The following is a 24205-nucleotide window of genomic DNA, read 5'->3' on the forward strand; positions in this document are numbered from 1 at the left end:
AGTAATCTCACAAACTCCTGCCAGTTGAACTGAATTCCTGTAAAATCATCCGACGTCTAGTGTTAACCTCTTAGCAGAGGGGGAGGGCTCCTACCCCTTGACTATGCCATTGCTCCCGTTTCATTTCGGGGAGGGGGGCTCCAGCCCCCACTTCTTTGAGAACGAAGTTGTCAAATCTGGTAAGAAACCCGTCAGGGGCTCATTTAGACGATCGGTTTAGTTAATCCTCCCCCCCCCCCCCGCAACCTGTTTGCGAAAATACAACCCTGCCTGCCGCAGTGCTTAAAAATCTGCTCTGATAGCACAATTCGCGATAATCCACCACTCCGGCCTCCGCTTCTCCAAAGCAGTCAGCACGAAAGCGGCACTGAGAACGCGTATCGGCCGAATGCATGTGCTGGAGCATGTGCAATCCATAACCTACAACAAATGGTTTACTGGAAACAGCAGCCTTCTTGTGCTCTCCGTTAGCACGTAAAGGGAGACCAGTTATCACCCGCTTCATGAGGCGGGCTTGCCCGCACCCGATTCGGATCTTGCGGATGTCAGCCCCATCACAGAAGTCAGGATAACGTTTCAGCTTCGCGCTCTTTTCGTACTCGGCTGCTGCTGCATTTCGTGCCGTGCACGTGTGAACGTAACTTGTAAGCGACTATGGCATGCAGATGGCGGGAGTGTTTCGTTAGGACGTATCACTCGAGTCTGATTCGTGGCGAGCACCACAGGAAGGCCTGCAGCCCTCCTGCCGCGCGACCGGCCCGCGCCGCCGCCCAGTTCAGAGGAGTGCAGCTGGCCGCGCCATAGTGCGATGCAGTGCGGCATCGCGACTCCCGCCCCAACCATTGACGCCGTACTTGAAGGCGCTCAGCCTATTCGGTAACACACGGTCACGCTTTCATTAATTCATTGTGGCACCGTTTCAGTCCGTGATGCTTCTGCTGGCGAGCAGCTGCAGGAGTCACGATGGTCCGAGCATCTATCACTTGCTGAGATTGAGAATCTGCCTGAGAACAAAGCAGCTTCCTTCTCACTCCATCAAAAAGCAGTAACGGCGGTTTTAGTATGCTTCGTCCTGGAGCACTGACGGTTTTCGTGTGCCAGTCCCTACGAACACGTGCGTTTGCTTCGTTTTGTTCGTCGCCACCAACGCCGCTCGCCTTGCCGTTTGTGTGAGGCCAACGGAGGACCACTCGAAAGCAAACAGCTGCTCAGCTCATCCCTGACATGCTCCAGCCCACAGGTCCCCTTCTGTGGGCCGCAAGTTTTATTAAAAACAACACAACCCAATCATTTCAGTCGGCTCGCTCCTCAAGAAACTCGGACAGAGTACAGCACCCGCGCCCGCATGACCTCAAACAAAACACATCTGAGCACGCGCCAGCTGAATAATCACACACTGCAGCCGGCCTACACGCAACAGAGAAAACCAAGTCACAATTGTGGCGCGGATGGTTGCATATTCGGCCGCCTGTTGTGACCGCGTGCTCTTTAAAATACACGGCCGATGCCAACGCCACGCAGGAGCGCGGTCAGCAATTCAAGTCAGCAATGACGGGTAAAACTAGCGGCCGCGTGCAGTCAGTGGGGCCCAGCGCGCGGAGTGAGGCGCACGCGAAACGACGGGGCGACAGACATCGGGCGGCCCGGCCACCTCTACAACGGCAAATCAACACACGACGCCGGATCCCAGCCGGCCGGGCAATTGCTCTTAACACGATCAACGCGGCGGAACGGGTCGCAGCTGGGGACTCCAGCGCGTAAGGCCACACGGAGCGCGCGCGGGCGCCGCGCCCTCGGCGCCGGGCCGGGCGCCGCGCCGACACAGCACCCAACCCCGGACGTTAAAACACACGCTCACGATAAAAACGGACGCGAGTCGCCGAGCGGCGGCCACGCATTTGGCACCGGAGCGGGCTGTCACCGCCGCCGCCGCCGCCGCCGCTGCCGGTCGCGCCCGACCCGCCGGCGGCCAGGTCACGGCGCATGCGCACCGTACGGGCGCGGCAGACCGCTCACAGCACGAATATTCACAATCTAGCGCGGTTGGCCGGCGGCCGCGCGCACGCTGAAAGCCTGGTTGCCGGCCTGGCGGGGCGGCTCACTTGCCGTTGTGGGCGGCGACTGTGTCCAGCCGGCGGTAGAAGAGGATGTAGGGCACGAGCGGCGGCTCCGGCCGCAGCACGGCCGCCTCGGCCACCGCCGACACCAAGCTGTCGTCGTAGCGCACCCACTGCTGGTAGGCCGGGTGATAGGCGTCGGTGATGTAGTGGCCCTTGGTCGACTCCTTGCCGCTGTGGTAGATGACGGCGAACAGGCGGTAGCGCTTGGGACCGGGCGCCATCTTGCCGCGCACGTTGGACAGCAGCTCTGCCGATCACAGCGGGCGTCAGGAGCGAGCGGCCGTGCGCCTGCTGCCACCCCCGCTCACCAACGCGAGAAACATCACTCGGACCGCAGGATCCCTCCCACGAGTCACGCGTCTGGACCGCCAGTGAAAACATACTGAATTATTCAGATCGTTGGTTCGGAGATTTCGTCCAAGACGGCGCGCGCATCGACATGTACAGCCCCGGTATCGTGATCGCCAGCGCGTTTGTGGCAGAAGCGGCGGCAGTGCTTGCTCCGCGGCGGGACGCCACGTGGGCCCGTGAGGTGATGTTACGGCTACACCACAAAAATCAATAAATACTTATACTATCCGACGCTATATATACCACGTTACACTATACTATCCCTCAGCGCCACCTGTCTGGCAACAACCGCGTTTTGCCACAGACCGCTCAGTCCGGAAGCTGATGCCAGTCCGCCCCGCTTGGCAGCGTCGCCTCACCCTTCTTCAGCTCCAGGTCGACGGGGAAGGTGACGCGCTTCAGCAGCTTCTGCACGCCGTCGTTGGCCGGGTCGTAGAGGAAGCGCTTCAGGTGGAGGATGAGAATGGGCGGCGTGACCTCGAGCGCCGCCTGCTGCCACGCGTCCACCGGCTGGCCCGACTGAGGGCACGTCAGGCCCACCACCTGGTCCCGGCCGACCAGCGCCTCCAGCGCCTGCTCCACGCTGGACACCTGCGGCGACTGGGGCGAAACACGCGGTCAGGAGACACGCCAACTCTACACTGGGCACCTTCGCACACTGACGGGGGGCGGGGGGGGGGGGGGGAGCAGACCTATCTAAGCAGAACACATTCGTATACAATCACAAATCCATCGGGGCCATCTGTCTGCAACTTAAATATGATATGGGACAGCTGTTTTATGTTCGCTATAGCACGCAGTTTCACCATCTGTCTGGAACTAAAATATGATATGGGACAGCTGTTTTTTGGTTTTTGTTTATTTTAGCACGCAGTTTCAATGTCGTTGCAAGCATCCCCGCTCGTAACATTCCCCCAATGCACGATGATGATTGGGGTTATAAGACACGCCGATTGCGAGGACCGCCTTACGCCCATCTCCGAATAAACGACAGCGGGAGCCGGACCAGCAGCCGGGGACCGACCACAGCGCAAGCCGGCGGTGACTGCCGGCGCGCCCGGCACGGACGGGCCGCCCGGGCGGCCGCAGTCTCGCCCGCCCCTGACCTGTATGTCCAGCTGCAGGCTGAAGAAGGACTGGACGGTGGCGGTGGCCTTGGTGCCATGACGGTGCAGCGACGAGCGCAGCTGGCCGGAGAAGACGCTGCTGACGGGCGTGGTCTGCAGCTCCGCGGAGCGCGTCACCTGGCCGCGGTTCTTGCCGATGATCGTCTGCGCGGACGGAGCGCGGCGTCAGGTCAGGTCAGGTCAGGTCAGGTCCAGTCCGGTCAGGCCTCAGACCGCCACATGCCGGCTGGGGTCAGCACTCTCTCAAGAACAGAAATAGCGCCAGGACTATGGTGTGTGCTCAATAATTCAGACCCCAACGGGTCAGAATTATCCAGCACACCCGAAACCCTCTGCATGACGGGGTTTCGCGCACACAGGCGCGTTAAAGGGAACGTCTCACATCTGAAGATATTAAAGCAAGCAACGGGTATGATGAAACAAGCTTATTTATAACTAATGGTATACTTTTGAAGTGGAAACGACTGCTCCAGACAGCACAATTCCTGTTTAGTAAATACGCTCCTCGGTGCATCATGGTTGAGTACATCCTTGTGCCTTGCACAACAGTGATTGAGAGCCAATTGACGGCCGCCATAGCTGGAAATTGTGCTCACGAACGCCAGATATGAATGCCTCGACAGCTGCATTTCTCTGAGCTTTTAATCGCCGCATGGCTTATGGAATAACAGAATTTGAATGGCGTTATTATGGCGTCATGAATGCCAAGGCGAGTTTGAAAAATACTCTCCGCGACATACCTTTTAGCATTGTTCGCGTGTAATCCAAAACTAAAGAGCCTTAGGCGTTAAGAAGGACGGGATTGTGGACAGCATCGAAAGGTCTCCATGATGGCTATTTCAGTTCAAAACCCCATAAACATGTGGAACGCTCCCATTCACGCAAGCGTCACGCAAAAGCCGCCAACACGCAGCCAAAACCAATGATGATAAAATCCGCCGTCCACCATCCATACACGACCTCAGCACAGGCGTCGCCAAGCTCACCCGCTCGCCCCCCCCCCCCCCCCCCCGTGGCGGCCGGTCACGGCGCGACCCCACACCAGCGCGCGGCCGCACCTGCCAGTCGTCGCTGTCGCCGTCGTCCTGGTCCGGCTGGTGGTCAGCGTCGCCGTTGGTGGAGCCGTTGACGGCCGGCTCAACCTCCTCCTGGCTCTTCTTGTACACCTGACGAGACGGCCGGCCCGGTCACGCACACGCCCACCGGCAACCTCCCGAGACACGGGCTCGACACGTCGGGGTCAGCCGGTGAGACATGGGCTGAACACGCCGGGTAAGGCGAGGATACACGGGATCGGCACGCCGTGGTCAGCCGGTGGAACACGGGCTCAACACGCCGTGGTCAGCCGGTGAGACACGGACTCGGCACGCCGGGGTCAGCCGGTGGGCCACGGGCTCGACGCGCCGGGGACAGGCGGGGTTAGGTGGTAGGACAGGGGCTCGACACGTCGGGGTCAGCCGGTGGGGCGCGGGCTCGACACGCCCGGGTCAGCCGGTGGGCCACGGGCTTGACGCACCGGGGGCAGGCGGGGTTAGGTGGTGGGACACGGGCTCGACGCGCCGGGGGCAGGTGGGGTTAGGTGGTGGGCCACGGGCTCGACGCGCCGGGGGCAGGTGGGGTTAGGTGGTGGGACACGGGCTCGACGCGCCGGGGGCAGGCGGGGTTAGATGGTAGGACACGGGCTCGACGCGCCGGGGGCAGGCGGGGTCACGTGGTGGGACACGGGCTCGACACGCCGGGGTCAGCCGGTGGGACACGGGCTCGACACGCCAGGGTCAGCCGGTGGGACACGGGCTCGACACGCCGGGTAAAGCGAGAATACACGGGATCGGCACGTCGGGGTCAGACGGGTCAGCCCGTGACCGGCCTGGCAGCCACAGGCGAGGAACACCAACAACACGTACAGCACGCCTACGGTAGGCTGTTTCAGGCGACACAAGACATCCCACTGGAAGATGCTCCCTATTCTCACACCAACTAGCTAGCACCACCTCTTCGATCTCATTCTATTTGCATGGTGGTTCGATACGGTAGCACCGATATTGCAAGACCAATTGATAAACATAGCCGATAACTTTGTCATACAATGGATGCTCAGCGCGAGCGGGTGGATGTTCGATTGGAGCAGGTGGATGCTCAGTAAGAGCAGTGGATGTTGGGTGAGAACAAGTGGATGTTTAGCAAGAGCAGGTGGATGTTCGGTGACAGTACGTGGATTTTCGTGGAGGGCAGGTGGATGTTCGATTAGCGCAGGTCATGTTCGGCGAGAGCGGGTGGACGTTCGACAAGAGCAGGTGGACGTTCGACAAGAGCGGGTGGATGTTCGACGAGAGTGGGTGGACATTCGGCGAGTGGGTGGATGTTCGGTAAGAGCAGGTGGATGTTCAGCAAGGGTAGGTGGATGTTCGGTGAGAGCGGGCGGATGTTCGACGAGAGCGGGTGGATGTTCCACGAGAGCGGCTGGATGTTCTGTGAGAGCGGGTGGATGTTCGACGAGAGCGGATGGACGTTCGGCGAGAGTGGGTGGGTGTTCGGTGAGAGCGGGTGGATGTTCAGCAATGGCAAGTAGATGTTCGGCGAGAGCGGGTGGATGTTCGACGAGAGCGGATGGACGTTCAGAGAGAGTGCGTGGATGTTCGGTGAGAGCAGGTGGATGCTCAGCAAGGGCATGTGGATGTTCGGTGAGAGCGGGTGGATGTTCGACGAGAGCGGGTGGATGTTCGACGAGAGCGGGTGGACGTTCAGCGAGTGGGTGGATATTCAGCGAGGGCAGGTGGATGTTCGGTGAGAGCGGGCAGATGTTCGACATGAGCGGGTGGGCGTTCGGCGAGAGTGGCTGGATGTTCGGCGAGAGCAGGTAGACGTTCAGCAAGGGCAGGTAGATGTTCGGTGAGAGCGGGTGGATGTTCGGCAGCGGGTGGATGTTCGTCGAGAGCGGGTGGACGTTCGGCGAGAGTGGGTGGATGTTCGGTGAGAGCGGGTGGACGTTCGACGAGAGCGGGTGGACGTTCGGCGAGAGCGGGAGGATGTTCGGTGAGAGCAGGTGGATGCTCAGCAAGGGCACGTGGATGTTCGGCGAGATCGGGTGTATGCTCCGCAAAAGCGGGTGGATGCTCCGCAAAAGCGGGTGGATATTCCGCAAAAGCGGGTGGATGTTCGGCGGGAGCGGACGCCGTCACCAGTCCGACAGTCAGCTGACTGCGCCAGTCTAACGCGCGCGCCCCACCCTCTACGGCGACTGCAGCGCGTCGCGTCTCAGAGACGCGTCGCATCGACACCTGCGGCGGCCCGGTCCGAGGAGCGGTCGCGGTCACGGCGGCGGCGGCTCACCTTGAGGACCTCGGTCATCTCGTCCTGCAGACCGCTGAGCAGGCAGGTGAGGAACTCCTCGGCGTCCTCCTGGCGGCCGGCCACGCGGAAGGCGTCGGAGCTGACACGCGACAGCATGGCGTACACGTAGGAGGGCTCGAATGGCGGCCCAACGGCCATGTCACGCAGGTGGCCGCGCTCGCGCTCGCGCCGCTTCACGCGTTGCAGCTCCGGCAGCGACGAGAACTCGTTCATGAACTCCACCCTGCCGGCAGAGAGCTCACTTACACGCTCGGCCCAGCTGGAATTTTGTTTCAATCCTCCTGGCTACTGAGCGTGGACGCGCTCACGCGTGCCATCCTCGCAGCACAGATGCGGGACCTCGCTCACACGTGCCATTCTCGCAGCACAGCAGTGGGACCTTGCTCACACGTACCATCCTCGCAGCACAGCGGTGGGACCTTGCTCACACGTGCCCCATCCTCGCAGCACAGCTGCGGAACCTCGCTCACACGTGCCATCCCCGCAGCACAGCAGTGGGACCTCGCTCACACGTGCCATCCTCGCAGCACAGCTGCGGAACCTCGCTCACACGTGCCATCCTCGCAGCACAGCTGCGGAACCTCGCTCACACCTGCCATCCTCGCAGCACAGCAGTGGGACCTCGCTCACACGTGCCATCCTCGCAGCACAGCTGCGGAACCTCGCACACACGTGCCATCCTCGCGGCACAGATGCGGGACCTCGATCACACATGCCATCCTCGCAGCACAGAAGTGGGACCCTCGCTCACACGTGCCATCCTCGCAGCACAGCTGCGGGACCTCGCTCACACGTGCCATCCTCGCGGCACAGCAGTGGGCCCTTGCTCACACGTGCCATCCTCGCAGCACAGCTGCGGAACCTCGATCACACGTGCCATCCTCGCAGCACAGCAGTGGGCCCTTGCTCACACGTGCCATCCTCGCAGCACAGCAGTGGGACCTCGCTCATAATCTTGCTGTAGCAGGGAAAGCAAATTTGAAATATAATGAGCACGCCTTTCTGCTTGTAACTTCTGGTTTAGTCTCGGAGGGCTTCAGTAATGCAGAGGGGTAAAAAGTAACGCGATTTTTCTGCAGAGACTTCTGGTGGCCCTCAGGGGCAGTGCTCTCCATATAGGGTTAACAACAGAAGAGCCTACCAGATGCCATAACTACAGGCAGGTTCTCCTGCTCTGAAACACATCTGCCCAAATGGAGCTTCCAAGCCACCATCAACATTATTGTATGCAATTATCTTCAGCAAACTAGACCCACTATGTGTGCGAGGCCCGTATCAAAATTTTTGCAACCTCCACATGTCTTATACCAAGCCAGTTTGGAAATGGCGAAAGTGGAATATTTGACCACCCTGCCATCTGGGATAGCAGAGTATAATAAATTACTGATAAGAACAAAAAACTCGATGTTAAGCTGGTTCCTACAATGATGCTACTTCTGCGACGAAGGGGCTTGATTCTGCGCCCTCACAAAGTACGGCAACATGCTCGCTGGTGGGCTACCGTCCACATGCACAATAGCACAACAGTGAGGCTGGCCTGTTACTGAATTCTGGCATTGCCAGAACATTGCCAGCCACCGCCATCGTTACATTTGATGCTGCGGAAGCCAGTGCGTCCGACCCCCCCCCCCCCCCCCGGCCCCGCTCCCCCACGCGACTCACACAGCGTCGATGATGGGCGTGCGGCTGTTGTCCGCCTGCAGGCCGATGTTGGAGGGCAGCGACTTCATCAGGTGGTAGAACGGCGTGCAGCTGGCCAGCGCCTGCAGCGTGGCGTTGATGTAGCACCAGTTGGACTTGTTGGTGAGGCCGCGCGGCTGCAGGTAGACGTTCTTGTAGCTCAGCTCGAAGCGAGACAGGACCGCTGGCGGCGAGAGGAGGCGGCCATCAGCCAGCGCCGGCAGCGGCAGCCATGATGCACAGCGCGGTCGTCTGCGTGATCGGGGCTTTACGACACACTCAGTTGCCGAGTCCTTTTATGGCGTCGCCCGCCTCTCACCCTGGCATTAAGGACAGGCCCCGCGGGGGATCGAACCCCCTTCCTCTGGTCGCACAGAGGCGCAATGGTTAACGCAGACACGTTCGTCACTACACTACCGGCACCCCGCACAGCGTGGTCCAGTTATCAAATAGAGAATGGACCATCACGAACCAGCCCACCTGAAAATGCTTAACACGCGTCCACCTCGAGGGTGGGCACCCATGCTAAGGTGACTGGTATGACAGCTGCAAGGCCAAACACAAGGCAAGATTCCACAGGAAACTGACAGTCTCGCGTGTCAGAGTCCAACGCACCTCCAATGGACAGCAGGCCGGTATCAGCGGCGCTGGTCGGCGGCGCCGGCGCCGGTTTTGGCGGCGCGGCGGCCGGTGGCGGCACGGGTGCGTCGCCCGCCTTCGTCTGGAACAGGCTGGCCCAGGAGCGCGGCCCCGGCGGCGGCGGCGGCGGCGGCTCCGGCTCGCGCGTGGGCTCCGGCGCCGCCTCGCCGTTGACGGGCGCGGCCGGCTCGGCCGGCGCCTCGTCGCTCGTGACGGAGGAGGCCGGCTCGGCGGCGGAGGCGCTGGCCGGGGAGGCGGCGCCGCAGTCCGGCTCGGCCACCGGCGAGCCGGCCGGCGGCAAGCAGCGCTCGCCAGCAGGCACGTGCCGCTGGCTCACAGTCACCGTGGCCACGTACGAGGTGGGTGCGTCGCACGGCTCGGCCGACGACGAGCGGCCGTCACCGGCGCGCTCGTCGCCATTGTCGGCGCCGTGCTGGTCGAGCCCCAGCTCCTCCGTGACCTCCCGCTCCAGCTCCAGGTCCAGCGCCCGCGCCGCCGCCGGCCTCACCGCCGCGTCCGGCTCCAGCTGCACGGCTCCGCTCTCGCACGCGCCCAGCTTGTCGTCCAGGTCGAAGCCAAAACGCAGTCGGGCGGGCGCGGCCGGTGCGTCGGCCGGCAGCGCGCGCTCCGCGTCGTCAGCGCGGCCGTAAGGCTCGCAGAGCGGCGCGCGCGGCTCCTCGGGCGACGCCGCCACGGCCGGCGGCGGCACAGACACGTCCAGCATCTGCTGCTGCTGCTGCTGCTGCTGCGACGGCGGCTGCTGCGACGGCGGATGCTGCGGGGGCGACGGCAGCTGCGGCGGCTGCGGCTGATGCGAATGCTGCCGCTGCTGCGGCGATTGCTGGGAATGCTGCGGTGGCGGCGGCAGCGGCTGCTGCGGCGACTGCGGTGGCGGTGGCTGCATGGCGGCCATCATCATCTCCGGGCTGGGGTACGCGTAGGGGTACGGGTGGTAGGGCAGCGGCACCACCTGGCCATACGGACCGTTCGGGAACGGCATGACGAGCGGATGTCCCGTAGCGGCACTCGTGGTGATGTGGTAGGGCGAGTAGTGGCCGGCGATGGCGGCCATCTTGTCCGCCTTCTTGCCGGAGCGCCGCCGCTCCTGGTCGCCGCCGCTCACCGGCTCGGGCCCGTAGCCGGCCGGCGGCTGCAGCGGGTAGCCGCCCGGCATCGGGTACATCATGTTCACGCCGGGCGGCATGCTGTTGACGAACATGTTGGGGAACGGGTAGCCGGCCTGCTGCTGGTAGAGCGGCGCCGCGCCGCCGGCCACCATATGCGAGATGGCCGGGTGCTGGGCGGTCACGTGCGGCATGGCGGCCAGCGGCAGCGGCGCCAGCTCGCCCGGCAGTCCCTCTGGCGGCGGAGAGGGCGGCGCGTCAGCATGCTCCCCGGCTGGCACCGCTCCCGGGCGGGGGCGGGGGCGGGACGGAGGCGGGGGCTGGGGCCGGGGGCGGGGGGGGGCGGGGGCGGGGGCGGGGGCGGGGGCGCGTGCGCCAGGTCTGGCCGCCGTCGCACGAGCGGGTGGAACAGCACGGAAGCGCGTGTCGCAGACGGAGCACCCGGTTAGTGACGACACAGGCGCGCTCCCGATGGACCAGCCGCCTTGTGCAGCGGCTAAGCCCAATGACCCGTGGGTCAGACCACGTGCAAATAATTGGTGAACAGCGCCCCTGGAATTACGTGGACTGCAGATAGCCAATACAAGGGAGATTCAGTGATAACTTACACAGTACATTCGATGATTAACTCACACAGAGCGAATATCACACCAGTCTCCACAAACGTACATGGTTCTGGTACTGAAGATGTTACGAAGGTAGGCGGCGCGGGCGGAGAATGTGGTGTGATAAGTGTGATGAAAACGCATCAACTTCCAATAAAATTAATTAAGGGAGTCCTAATTCTGATATCTCGCCATGGAAAGGCGTCTATTCCAATGCTTACGCCAACTCCAGTTCTCGCTACATTCTCCGCCCGTCGCGAGCAGTCGGATCTCCTTCTGCGGAAAGCCAACAGGAAGGTGCACGGGAGCCTAGAACGGCTCCGTCAACAACCACTGCGTCAGGCACCAGCTGCCACGCCACATCAGTCGGACCTGCTGCCCGCTTACCGAGCGGCGGCACGCGGCCAAGGGTGGCCCCGGCGCCCGGCGACGGCGACGTACGGTTAGAGGGGTGTGGCTGGGGCGAGGCCGAGTCGGCGCTGGCTGGCGCCGGGGGCCGCCTCCTCGGCGGCGAACTCGGTACCGTCCGGCGGCAGCCGACACGTCTCATACACCTGCGGCGCACGGCCAGAACGCGCGTGCTCCATCAGCAGACGCACGAGCAGACGCACGAGCAGAACGCGCTCACGTTCAGTCAGCAGACGCACGACCAGAACGCGCGCACGCTCGGTCAGCAGACGCACGGCCAGAACGCGCGCACGCTCGGTCAGCAGACGCACGGCCAGAACGCGCGCACGCCCAGTCAGCAGACGCACGGCCAGAACGCGCGCACGCTCGGTCAGCAGACGCACGGCCAGAACGCGCGCGCGCCCAGTTAGCAGATGCACCCGACAAGACGAACAGCGCCGTGCGCTGATATCATGCTATCTGCCCGACGACACGGACAGTAAGGTCAGATATCCAACCCTGCACGAGTCAACATGAGAGCAAGACAAAAATGTTAGACATTAGCAAGAATTGGCTGCACCAGTCATTATAGCTGATGACGCATTGATGATGACGCAACAAGTGCATTTAACATCACGCACAATCTACGGTTGAACTTCTTGGTAGTAAAAACCGTGCATTCCGTGGGGTAGTCAACTTCTTCGCGAAACTGTTTATAATTGTAGATAATCGTCATAAATAAACAATTATAAACAAACAAGTTGTTTATAATTGTTTATATGGAAGCACTGCGATACAACATCACTATACTGAAACAATTACATTCAGCACCTACTGAAACACATCTCTGTTGATTTGTCCAGCAGCCTGCTGGCCTGCTGCATCAAAATGAGAACTCACAAGCATTCCGGTCGTACAGTGCCACGGCATGACGGGGCGCCGCCGACTCTAGCTCACTGACCTGGTGGGGAGGCGGGTCATTGGGCAGCTCCACCCGGCTGTGTGCGGGGTCCTGTACCCGGCGCAGCAGCTCCAGCTCCTCCGGTGACGCACCAGTCAGGTTCAGGAACTGCAGCTTCTGTCGCCGCACAGACCGGACGGCCGTCACGAGACGCCAGAGGTCACGTGAGACAAAAGGTCACGTGGCCCCAGGGGCCAGACAGGCAGAACAAGGGCCCCGTGACGCCGGAGGATCAGGCCTGACCAGCAGGGTCACCTAAGAGAGCCTGGGCAAATGGGAAGGAGAGTAGGGTCATGAGATACTGCTCAGGGCAGGGCCAGACCAGTGTGGTTAAGTGGGGGGGGGGGGGGGGGGATGGACATCATGTGCCAAAAAAGGACCTGGTTGTGGGAGGGGAACAGGAGTCATGATGTCACAGGGGGTCTATGCAGCCAGAGGACACTGGAACCTAGTGCTGAAGACTCTCTTGGAGGTGGGGGGGGGGGGGGGGGGGAGGATCACAAGATGACACAGACAGCCTGGCCTGGGGTGGGATGGGGAAGGGGGGGGGGGGAAGGATCACAAGATGACACAGACAGCCTGGCCTGGGGTGGGATGGGGTGGGGTGGGGTTCAGGATTACATAACACCACAAAGGACCTGGCTGGACAGACAGGGCACAGTCTCAATGCCACAGATGATCTAGCTTGATGGAGGCAGGATCTCCTGGTCCCACAGATGACTGCTGGGTGGGAAGGGTGGTGGGGGTAGACAAGACTGCATCATAGAGGGTCACAGAGGCTGGGCTGAGCAAAACTGACATTGAATGCATGCACACATGAATGTGCCAACATGGTGAGCATGTGTGTAGTTTGGTTCAACCTGTCCTGTGCCATTGTAAAACACCAGTGAAAATGAATAGGAATGGGCAATGGCTTCACATTTGGAGCAACAGCTTGCACCACTGAGCTCATCCTTCACCTCCATCATATCCAAGCTGTGTGCTGCACTGTCTAGCTTAAGGGTACATCCACAAGGGCAGTTCAACTCTACCAGATAGCAGCAGTGATTGTGAGTCAAGTTTCAATGGTGCCTGGGCACACATGTTTTATAAGTGTACACAGGATGCTTGGAAAATCATATGTTTAAGTCAACATCTTAACATGAGAGGGCTTTTGCTTGCTTGGGTGACACTGGTGGGCTGTGATGCCAAGGACCTGAAGTCAGCCAGAGGTGTCTGCTGAGCTCTGCCAGTTAATCTTACATCATGAGTGAAAACAAATGCCACAGTATCCACACATTTAAGAAAACTTAAGCTCATGATCACCACTGAACAGATGTTTGTTGCAGGTGCTTTCCAGCTACAGACCATGGTAGCAAATGGCATGAGTAAGGCCAACATATGTGCAGAAATTACATGACTGAAAGATGTCCATGAAGAATTGTGCAAAAGGGAAGCTGCAACATGCCTCTGATGGTACAGCCAGCATTGAAAAATCTAAATAATTCATTTAGAACTATTTTGTGCATCATCTTTCTTGCTATTTCCAGACATCTATATTACAACAGTTCAGCCCTGCCCATAACAAATCCCTAGGGGTGCGGGTGGGGGGGGGTGGGGGGTGGGGGGTGGGGTGGGTGGGGGTGGGGGGTGGGGTGGGGCAGGGGGGGGGTTGGGGTGGGGGCAAAGTAAAACCTTTGTATGGCACAAAGCTTGCTATGCCTTAATGTTTTGTCATACTTACATGCACTGTTACTGCATATCAGTCATATCTACAACACCTACATCAAATGGGACTGAAAGTCAAGTATATATATGGCCAGTCCAACTAAATGCACTCCACACAACGTGACAACATTTCATTGCTTCAGTTACGATGATGAGCCTTTCCAAAAGGAGCGATGAACTGGTCTTTACCAGTGAGAGCCAGTAAGAGCAGACATTTGTGTGGGAGGCATCAATTATACAAGAAGCATGAAATCCAGCTCATTAATAAATATGTAACTAATTAGAGCAAATTAGGAAACAGTAACAAAACATAACACCTACTGGGTGGCATGCACTATGTCAGATATTCCTAAATTGGGGGGTGTGGGGGGGGGGGGGGCAGCAGGAATGAATATAATGGGCCTAATGGGAAGACAAGGGTCTTTGATGGATTGCAGTAGTAATGCAAAAATGTCTGAGTCTCAAAGAACCTTCTGGGCTGTTCCAATAAGTAGGTGCTGACTGGATGCTGATGTCACCACATGCACTTCCATACACCTAACACTGAGCCCAGAATGTATGTGATTGCCAAAAACAGAGGCAGTGTTTTAATGGCATGGATCATTCAGACATAGGCACAATAACGGGTTTGACTCTATGATACAATTTGAATTTTCTGCTTTTTTTAAACTTGAAGCCACACCTAGGACCTGTGTGTACATTATCCTGTCCATAATAATAGGCAAAAATGTTAATGTCTTATTGAGTTTTGTTGTTCAGTAGAGATAATGATAAAGTTGAGCCCTCCACAGGGCAAATGACCTAAAATAATGGAAACACCATGTTAAATCATGCTCTTGTGAGGGGAAACAGCATTCACTTCCATTAGGAGTTTCACTGAAACACTATCTACCACATGTGACACAGCCTTATTGCTTCATAAGCCATTTTCATGGTCAAATAACATTGCCACTTTACAATGAGTGCTGCTTAGACCATTTAAATTACTGAAAGCCCTTTCAAGCCTGCTATTTTGATACCCTCAGAAAGAAAATAGGTACCTACTTACCAATGTTAAACAATCAGTGATTGTTATATAACTCTGAGCTTAAGCCTGCACCAATCCTCAAAGCTTGTCAGTTCTTTCATAAAACTGCATGCAGGTGTATTGATGAACTATATGTGCTTTACACTTGATTGTAGTAAAAACAAACAATAATTTTTCATACTCAAAAACAAATTAAGGTTGAAAAGGCCAACTACCTTCCACCACATTCAAGTATTACAATATAGAAAGAACAGCCTGCTGACATGTCCTACACAATAAAGAGGTGATTTTATAGACTAGTGTAATAACTCAACTTCATTTTCTTAATTTAACATCAGAAAAATAGATGTGTTCTCCACACTTCTGATTCAGAAAGCATCAATTCACAATTTGGCTTTTCAGTGGCAGCAGTGACATGCACACTATTTATTGAACTGTGTGACTTTATAACATAACTTGTGATATTATCAGTACATATCTATATATACAGATTTTAGCATAATATCTGCCCTAAAGGTCTTGTTTGCATGATTGTTACAGGTTGAAGACTGGAGTGTAGTTACCATTTCCAACTTCTAAGAATCACACCATCCTGAAAATCCCAAAACAAACCTAACTGGCTAGGTAGAAAACCACTTTTCAGGACAAAAGATGCATGGTGCACATGCAAAACAAGGTTTACTGGACTAAGTGTAAAGCCATTCCCACCAAAACAAGTTATCCCAACATCTATCCAGCATAACAAGGGGTGAAAATGCAGAACTAAGTCATTATCATTCTATTGAAGACACAGGTAATGTCATGCGATTTCAATCTTTTGCACACATCATGCTAAATGCGAAAAACGTTTATTCTGGCAGGTGCCAGAGACGAAAACGGCGCGCAACGGTACCACACGTGGGAGGCCATTTCCACTCATGATTGCTCAACTCGGCTTTCCAGTGCATTCCAAAGCATATACGACGTTTCGATCAAATTTTGACACGAATTTCCATTGCCTGTTCAACACAACTGTAGTTATATGAACCCACACAGCCAACCAGAGCGAGCACATAGCCCAAAGTTTGGCCTTACCCGAAAGTCGGGACTCCATTCTCCGTCTGATGAGTTATTCTCGGAAGATCGACCAAAGGCACATGCTTATAAGCATTTCCTGAAAGATGCTCACATCACCACAAAAGCAATAGTTATTTCAAGAGGGGCACACGATTCTCCAACGCCTACTCATCCCCCATCTCCATTACACCACCAACGCCGCCTCGGGTGTAATCTAGCCGCATGCCAAAGTTGCCCAAAACTGCTGCCCGGACCTTAACATTTAAAACACTGCCAGTCATTCCGCGGCAGGCATTATGTCGAGACTTAATCACTTACACTTAAAATCGGGGCAAGATAAAACCATTTGATTTGGTTAATGTTTGAAAAGCCTCCGTTCTAAGTGTCAGGAACAGTCAAAAGAATTATCAAAGTAGTTATTCTCAAGGGCCAAAAACGATGAGCTGAAAGTGCTCAGAAAGGGTAAGAAGCTTCAGGACCAGTGACTGCCTTTCACCAGCAACATATTCGGTCTCCACACTAATTTTGCCTTTTCTGTTGGATGAAACGCGGACAAATACTTTTGATTAAAAAATTGTCATTTTTCTCTCAGCAAGCCTCCATTTCTGAAATGCTGCTCTTATTTCGTTTCGCTTAGGGCCTTACCGCAGTGTTACACGATTGGTCACGGAAACGATGCGTTGTAGTATACTTGTTACTTACGTCGGCGCGTTGAAGGGAGTTTGCCACCTTCCACTTTTTGTCATAAAAAGCTGTGTTCGTATTACAAATAGGCAGATTAAGTTGGTAGGGGTCCACTACTTTTAGCCAGCAATGTCCGGTGGCCGCCACGCGGCTCGCACCGGGCATGGTCTGTGGCGAGTGCCGGGCTGGCGTACGTGGCCCACACCGGCGTTCGCAACATACATTCCCGTGGTCCCACTTCCAGCAGTCAGTGTTTTCGTTTATTTTTTCCACTGTGCCTTCCGGTCTCCACGCGCGCGCGGCTGGGTTGTACGCGCGCCCGACTCCGGCGTGGCGAAAACCGACGTCTGTTGCGGCGCCGTTACGATTCGCATTGCGTGGGTGGCCAAACCCCAGTGTGGTGCCGTTCGGCCGCTGGCGGTATGAAATCAACTGGACGACGCATAATCCACGCACTTTTTTGCGCACGGCCCAGCACTGATGCGGCATGCGCTGCGCGTCTGGCGCGACCCCGGCCCGGCAATACCGGGGGCGACGACGACGGTCGGATCCCAGTCCCCGTTTTACATGTTACCAAACACAGAGACTGCAATGCCATGTCATTGCAACCTATCTCTTAGCTCAGCGCCGGCGTGTTTCATTTCGCTATCGCACTAACTCGATAATGGATATAGGTACTTCACCACTGTACACGACTTCGTTATAACTATATTATGTTATGACTATATGCTATGATATGTTATGACTACATGTTATGACTATGTTATGGCCTTGCATACGCGGCACATCTTCACTTTTCGGAGGTAATGTTAGTACATGCGTGGAAAACCGTGATGCCCATTCGTAATGTTGCCAAACATTGACTGTCGTCGAGAAAATACAGTCCTAACTATAGTTGACGTCTTTGAACAGGCCAGGTTCCATTCAGTGCCGTTCCACAAGCAGAAATATGTCGGTGGTATACATTTGGGGCCCTTCTGGCCAGACGTCACCACCATTCAAAGCCAATGACGCGGGTTTAGATGTTTTTTTTAAGCTCACGTCTCTAAAAATGCTCAACCTGTTTGGTTTGGCACACTGCTGTCTGTCACTTCCGATCACATTGGCCGTATATATTAGAAACTATTGATTTCGATCGTGCACGCCGTTTTCCGCAGCACCGTTTCCGTAACAAGCTCGGTCAGCGTGCAACCATGATCCACCCCAGCGTCGTGGTTCTGCCGTTAACCGTGCAGGTGTCGATCAAGGCGAGGTGCAGCTTATTGCTGTGTTATTTGATGCGAATAAGGCATGTGGCCCTGAGATACATCCCCAGAAGATTTGGTTCCAATGCATGCTTTGACGACATTAGTGCTCGTGCATTTAGTAAATGTACCGCCAGACTCAGTGTGCCACTGGTCAAGCTACATATGTTTTGTCCCTGCAGCCGGGATCCTGTCCAAAGCGGTGGAGGCGGGCGAAGGTTGTTCGGATTTTCAAGAAAGGTGACAAAAGCCTCGGAGAAATACCACCATGTACCTCTGCCTTCCTGCTCCCTTCTCATCCTTGTCTTGAACAGTTACTGGAGAATACTGCTTTTTAGATATTGTGTCACGACCAACATGGCGCGCCCTTTACCGGCCATGTTTTGTGTTTAGACAGCACCAAAGAGCAGTGTGCTTTCATCTACCGTTCGGAGCCGCCCCCCCCCCCCCCCCTGTGGGCAGTGTCCACGTGCTCTCCCGGCGCACCCCAACATAGATAGGCTAGCAGGTATTGGCCAAGTGCTCCCTTTATCTGTCCTGGATGTTACAAACGTAATCCGGGAGCGGAAAGTGCGTGCGGTCGTTACGTTTCTCTTTGGTTCACGCGGATAATTGTGTGTTCATAGTTAAGCCCCACAAAGGGACTGTCTTTCTCCGTTTGTTGTGACTCATGCTTGCCTGGTATGTCAGGCAGCACTCTAGCTCCGGGTAGTTTGAATTATGTGTGTCGCTTTCATACCGTCTTATTGATGAATGTGGCTGCCACAACAAATAGTAGCGCCCATGAATCAATCAGTGAAAGTGATCATTCAATCAATTTTTCATCAATTTCAAATCAATTCAATCAATCAGTGAAACAGTAATCATTTCAAATACTGAATATATTCTTCTGTGAACAAACAATTGAAGACAAAATGCACCAATACAGTCGCCAAGTTTTATCAAGCTATCGCGCTGAGAATCACTTAACATGACAGCATCTTGTACACAGCTTCTCACATTCTACTAAATGCTGGGATATCCACTTAGCAGTAGTTCGCGCGTGTGGCGGAACATTTTGTCTTACTGCTCCCTGATCTGCAGAGACGCTTGCGACTGAGGGCCGAAATAATTTACCAATCCGCATCCAAAAACGTATAAGCTAGCAGAAATTTCAAGACTGCTTCGGGTCGCAGTTGTTTATGAGGAAGCTTTGCAACAAATCAGAGCAGCGTTTAGTAAAATATTGCGTTTGTGGAAGAATGATATATTTTCCAAGATCATCGATGTTGAAAACGATAATGGTTTTGCATGGCGGTGTTTGAGTGAGGCTAAACCGAATAACCCCTTTAATTTTCTCCTCATGTCTGATGTCATAAACCAAGCATGATAAAAAGATGGGCTTGAACCTGCTCTACATGCTCCGTCACAAAACAACAGTTGGTAAAAAGCCTACCGCACCTGTGTCGGAATAACGTCTCCAGGATCTTGGTCACCGAGGGACGTCTTCTCCGGCCTTTGGTCTCAGGCAGAAACTGCAACAGCGACCTCGGCCCTGGATACTTCCTTTAGCGGCCCCCTTGTGGTATGAAATATTCACACCCGATTGTCCAGCACCTTCGAGTTCCAAGAGTTTGTTAGGCGCGAAGCGCGGCTGATTTGTGAGTGGTGGCACTATGGCCATATAAACGTAGTGGTCAAATGGCAAGAGGGACAGTTTTTTCGAGCAATTGCGAACGTGGCAAAACTTGGACTGTCTCGGAAAATAGCCTCATGAAGACAGACTTGTTCGATCATTCCATCCTGTGTTTCCCGAGACAACATAATATGAACGTGGAATGTGAGTTCGCACTTAGCGCATCCACAAAAAGACAGAGGTAACGAATCTGATGAAAATTGCATCGCGGAAACGCCCTACCGCTGCCGCGCAGCAATAGCGGGGTTGCGTTAACGGAAGCATACAACTGTAGCTCTCATGCCATTTCTGGTTTCTCATTTTTTAGTTGAAGATTGTGTAACCAGATGCTCTATGAACAGATACTTTTTGCTTGATTATGCCTGGGAAAACGTGTAATCAGCGTTGTAAAAAAATCACTATTGCCAAAATCACTATGTTGTGCGCGTAATGAACTATGGTGTAATACTTGGATGTACATATTTGGGGTGTAAATTGTCACATACTTCAATATGTTTAATTTACGTCAATCGTGCCACTCGGTGCCTGCGGGGTCTGAATTCCATGATAATGCGCGGCTTGAAACACTGCCGCTTTCTTCACTCATTGCCCTGCCATTCGCATAACACACGCATGTCCCTTTAGGAAAAATATTTTAAAACAACCACGCAACGCTGTATCCACTCGCATGCCAAAACCACTTTAGGCGACAGACGGGAAAAATTGCGTTCTCCAAAAGCGCCAAGAACTTGCGCGCTCTCTTCAGCATGATGTACTAAACGTGCTTATTAGGACCGCCACAACCATTTGCTCCCACGCCGTAAAATATCAGAGCCAATCAATCTATCTTGTCGATCTTCACTTCTGTGCGAGATTGATAAGATATCAAGTGTGTCAATATATCTTCCCACAATAGGGAATACAAGACTTTCGACGTTTGCCTTGCATCCTCCCAGCATGAAGCCAAAGCCGCACAATAACCCACTAAAGCATTGAGGAGATGCGAAGCACGTGATGATTTTGAATGAAGCTTCGTGCCGGCTAATATGCTATTTATGACATACGCACACCCTAGGCCACCTTTCTAGGGAATGCATCCATTTTCGAAACAGTATCGGCAGAAAAAACGGTAAAATGCTTACGATACACAACTTCATACAAAGCGCTGTCGATTGGTTGAAGTGAGACCGTCACCCATGACGTCATACACAAGCAGGCCGTGCTGTTGAACAGCTCAGTCTTCATCTGCTGTTACCGGGTCGGCGAAGTGGATGACTTGCTTCGCTGCCTCCTCCGCAGCCGTCCACGACTCTTCGCTCCTGTAAGGCCAAACGCTCACGGTCAAACAACCGGCGGCAGCTTTCGCCAGCGGGCGACGCGGCCTCTGCAAAGGTAAGTAGTAATTGGAATGCTACGCATTTTTAGTAAAAACACACCATTATCGATCGCAAATGAGACAAGCTATTTCGTTAACGCTCAACTCCAAGGAAAATGGTTCGTCCGACCGTATGCAAAAGAATGGATATCATAAGACGTTGCCAATATCTAATAATAATGCATCGTAATGAGTGCAAACGTTCACGAATCATGAGCTAGAATTCCGCGCATCGTAAAAGTAAGCAATTTAGGATATACACACATAATGACTTAGGAGGCAACAGGCTGCTCACAGGTCGGCATACGGCTGAAATGTGATACAAACAGAGGTGAAGACGCAGTACGCTGCTGACCGACACCTATAACACCTGTAGCGCTGGAGCCGCGGTCAACCCCCCCCCCCCCGCCCCTCATGAGCCACACGAGATGGCGGCCGCGCGATCCCGCCTAATCATCGCACAATCACGTGGGCGCCGGAGCACACCGTTATTATCGCCGGCCACTCACCTGGACGGCAGGCGAGTTACGTAGCCGGCCATCTCGGCCACCTTGGGGTCGGCCACGGTCAGGCAGGTCAGGCAGCCGTCCACCGTGCCCAGCACGATGCTCTTGCCGTCGTCGGAGCTGTTGATGGCCGTGAGCTCGGCCGGCACGCGGTAGTTGGCCACCATCTTGCCGTCGTTCATTCTGAAGAAGGCGGCGGGTGGGACGAGTTGCTTGTAGTTGTCATGGAGCATTTATTCGTATGGTAGTGCGTTCAGCGGTACGGGCTAAGCAGCATGACAGTCACCGGTTCCGAAACGCAGCCGTATGCCGTAACCCGAGTCCCCATGTAAGTGCCATATTGTTATTCATTCGTCATGCAGTAATTGCGTCAGCTGTTACCCCCGCGGATGTTGGCGAGAGCGCTCAATAAGCGTGTCGCTAAAAGACGTGACACTTCTTCAAAACGCAAGCCACTTTAGAAAACCGTTGGATCAACAGCGTATTGCCATTTCTCAAATTTGTATGGCTACGCTACAAGTCAACTCTGTACGTAATACAACGGGATTCGTGTGCCCAGGACAAAAGTGCTCGGGAAGTCTACGTCCCACCAATAAAATGCACTCAAACAAGACGTAGTGGCTGCATGTGAACCATTCATAGCCACCACGCACACAGCGCAAGAGCGAGTCGTTTTTACTGACATGAACCAGACCCGCTAATGCTCCACAGCAGCTGTCTGTGGCAGCCACGCCGTCTGGGGTCACGCTGGGAACCGGCCGAGCCTGACCTGAACACCCGGAGCGTCTTGCTGCCGCTGTGGTAGTAGAGGACGTAGCGGTCCGTCTTGGTGAACCTAGTGATGACGCTGAAGACGCCCTGAGCCACGCGCGGAATCAGCGTCCGCACGCTGGTGCCGTGGCGGAGTTCGATCACCTATCAACATACAACAAGCCACGTCCAATGCAGCACGAATTCGCGAGGGGAAAAATGAATCATTTTCAGGTCGGTGTAATTCACCTCCGGGTCTTCCGACGTATCTGCTGAGCCTTTCAGCGGGTCGGTGTGGGTGTCGGGCTGCTGGATGAGGATTCGCTTTGTACCGGAGCTGACGTTTCCTTTTTCAACTCAGCTTCAAGCGTGGGTGCGAAAACTATGTAGGGGTTTGAGGTAGTGGCATTGCTAAGGGGAGGCTTTGGGGCTACGCTCCCCCCCCCCCCCCCCCCCAGTGCTAAATGGCGTGGGTCACCCTGGAGCCGAAGACCCCCAGTACTTTTTGGTAGCCTAAAATACCTGTGAAACGTTTGAACATATAACGGCCCTTGATAAATCCAGCCAGGGTTTCGAGCCGGAAAAGGGTCCTCCGAATGCAGCATAGGGACGAAAGCGACGAAAAAAGGGGGCTCCTGTGACCCTTGACTGAAAGGGCCTTCATGATTCGATTTGGTCTCAGTCTGGCAAAGTCCTGGCCACGCCACTGATCTGAGGGGCCAGGTTGCAAACGGAACATCGCCATCGCCCCTGAGGTCTGCAAACTTCATTCGATGGCAAACTTAGATCCGTTTTGTGGAAATTTTTAATTGAGATCAAATTGGTCCACAAGAACGCCACAGCATTTTGAACAAAAATGTCTGACAAGTGGCAGCAACGATCTGCCATTCAATGTCCAACTCACCACAAGTCATGCATAAAAAAGCCCGAACTAACCGGCAAAACTCTTCCAGTGCCCCAATATCACGTACCAAAGCATTTTATGATTACCGAAGATCACTTAAGGTCAAGTTGGGTCAGGGGAATGACCTAATCGTGCCTAAAACTTTGACTTGAATCCCACCCGACGTGCCTTCACTTTCAGTTGTTCTACAATTACTGTCAGGAAAAGGGCGAAGTGGACAGGACACTTTCTGGATAAGGTTCAGTAGCTTTAAACATACCCCTAGCATGGCTTATATAAAAGTCCAAGTTGGCCAAAGTGGGTCAAGTAACAATGATGTGGTTTTGGTTGGTGATGCTGTCATTAACATTCGCTGTCGTCTTTCGCTACGCGCCAGCAACGGATCAGGAGGCGACGACAGGTCAATGTTATTGTGACCTTAAGACCTTGAACATATACTTGTGACCCCCTCTGACCTAAACATGTTGGGCTGGAGCGTCGTAATCTACCGTAACGGCCCACACAATAGGCCAGCTTCTGTCGTACACACATGGCATTGTGAACACTTTTGAAGATTCAAACAAGAATGCGACGTGAGCCTACGCCCCATATCACGTTGCAATCCAATGGGAGAGTTTTGTCGTATATTTATCGTACAGGCATAGCCTTGAATGACTTAGACAACAACATCTAGAACACGCAGGTTGTTGACATGTACTTAGCCTTTAGAGCTTTCAAATCCTCCGAAGCCACGGCAAAACTTGTGCCATCGGAGCAAATGCACTATTCTTTTTTCGTTGATCCATCCTGCAGTGACATGATTACCATCATTCTCTAAGCAAAACCAAAAAATATTCGAATTAACTTGCTCGCGCAACAAGGACAGTCCATTGCACCGCGTGCGGGAAAATGGCCCGGGCTGTCGGGCTCGGCGCCAGGTCTCCGCCAGCGCTGTCCTTAGGTGTCATCCCGCA

General features: G+C 55.0%; 1 protein-coding gene and 1 pseudogene across 1 annotated transcript; both read right to left on the bottom strand.

Annotated features, from left to right (window-relative positions):
- Window positions 1-1208: 1208 nt before the first annotated feature.
- Window positions 1209-11469, bottom strand: Usp10 (ubiquitin specific protease 10). Its single transcript, XM_037229613.1, has 9 exons — window positions 11439-11469; window positions 10105-10627; window positions 9245-9393; window positions 8612-8813; window positions 6929-7172; window positions 4657-4764; window positions 3578-3742; window positions 2831-3071; window positions 1209-2367 (listed from the first exon to the last, which is right to left on the bottom strand). Exons 2-9 carry the CDS (start codon window positions 10584-10586, stop codon window positions 2099-2101), a joined length of 1860 nt encoding a protein of 619 aa, XP_037085508.1. The 5' UTR covers window positions 10587-10627; window positions 11439-11469; the 3' UTR covers window positions 1209-2098.
- Window positions 11470-20803: 9334 nt separating this feature from the next.
- The window catches only part of LOC119106018 (NACHT and WD repeat domain-containing protein 2-like), a 32502-nt pseudogene continuing 29100 nt past the window's right edge, over window positions 20804-24205 (bottom strand).

The sequence above is a fragment of the Pollicipes pollicipes genome, unplaced genomic scaffold, assembly GCF_011947565.3.
Source record: "Pollicipes pollicipes isolate AB1234 unplaced genomic scaffold, Ppol_2.1 Scaffold_6138;HRSCAF=7277_pilon_pilon_pilon, whole genome shotgun sequence".
Taxonomy (NCBI): Eukaryota; Metazoa; Arthropoda; class Thecostraca; order Pollicipedomorpha; family Pollicipedidae; genus Pollicipes; species Pollicipes pollicipes.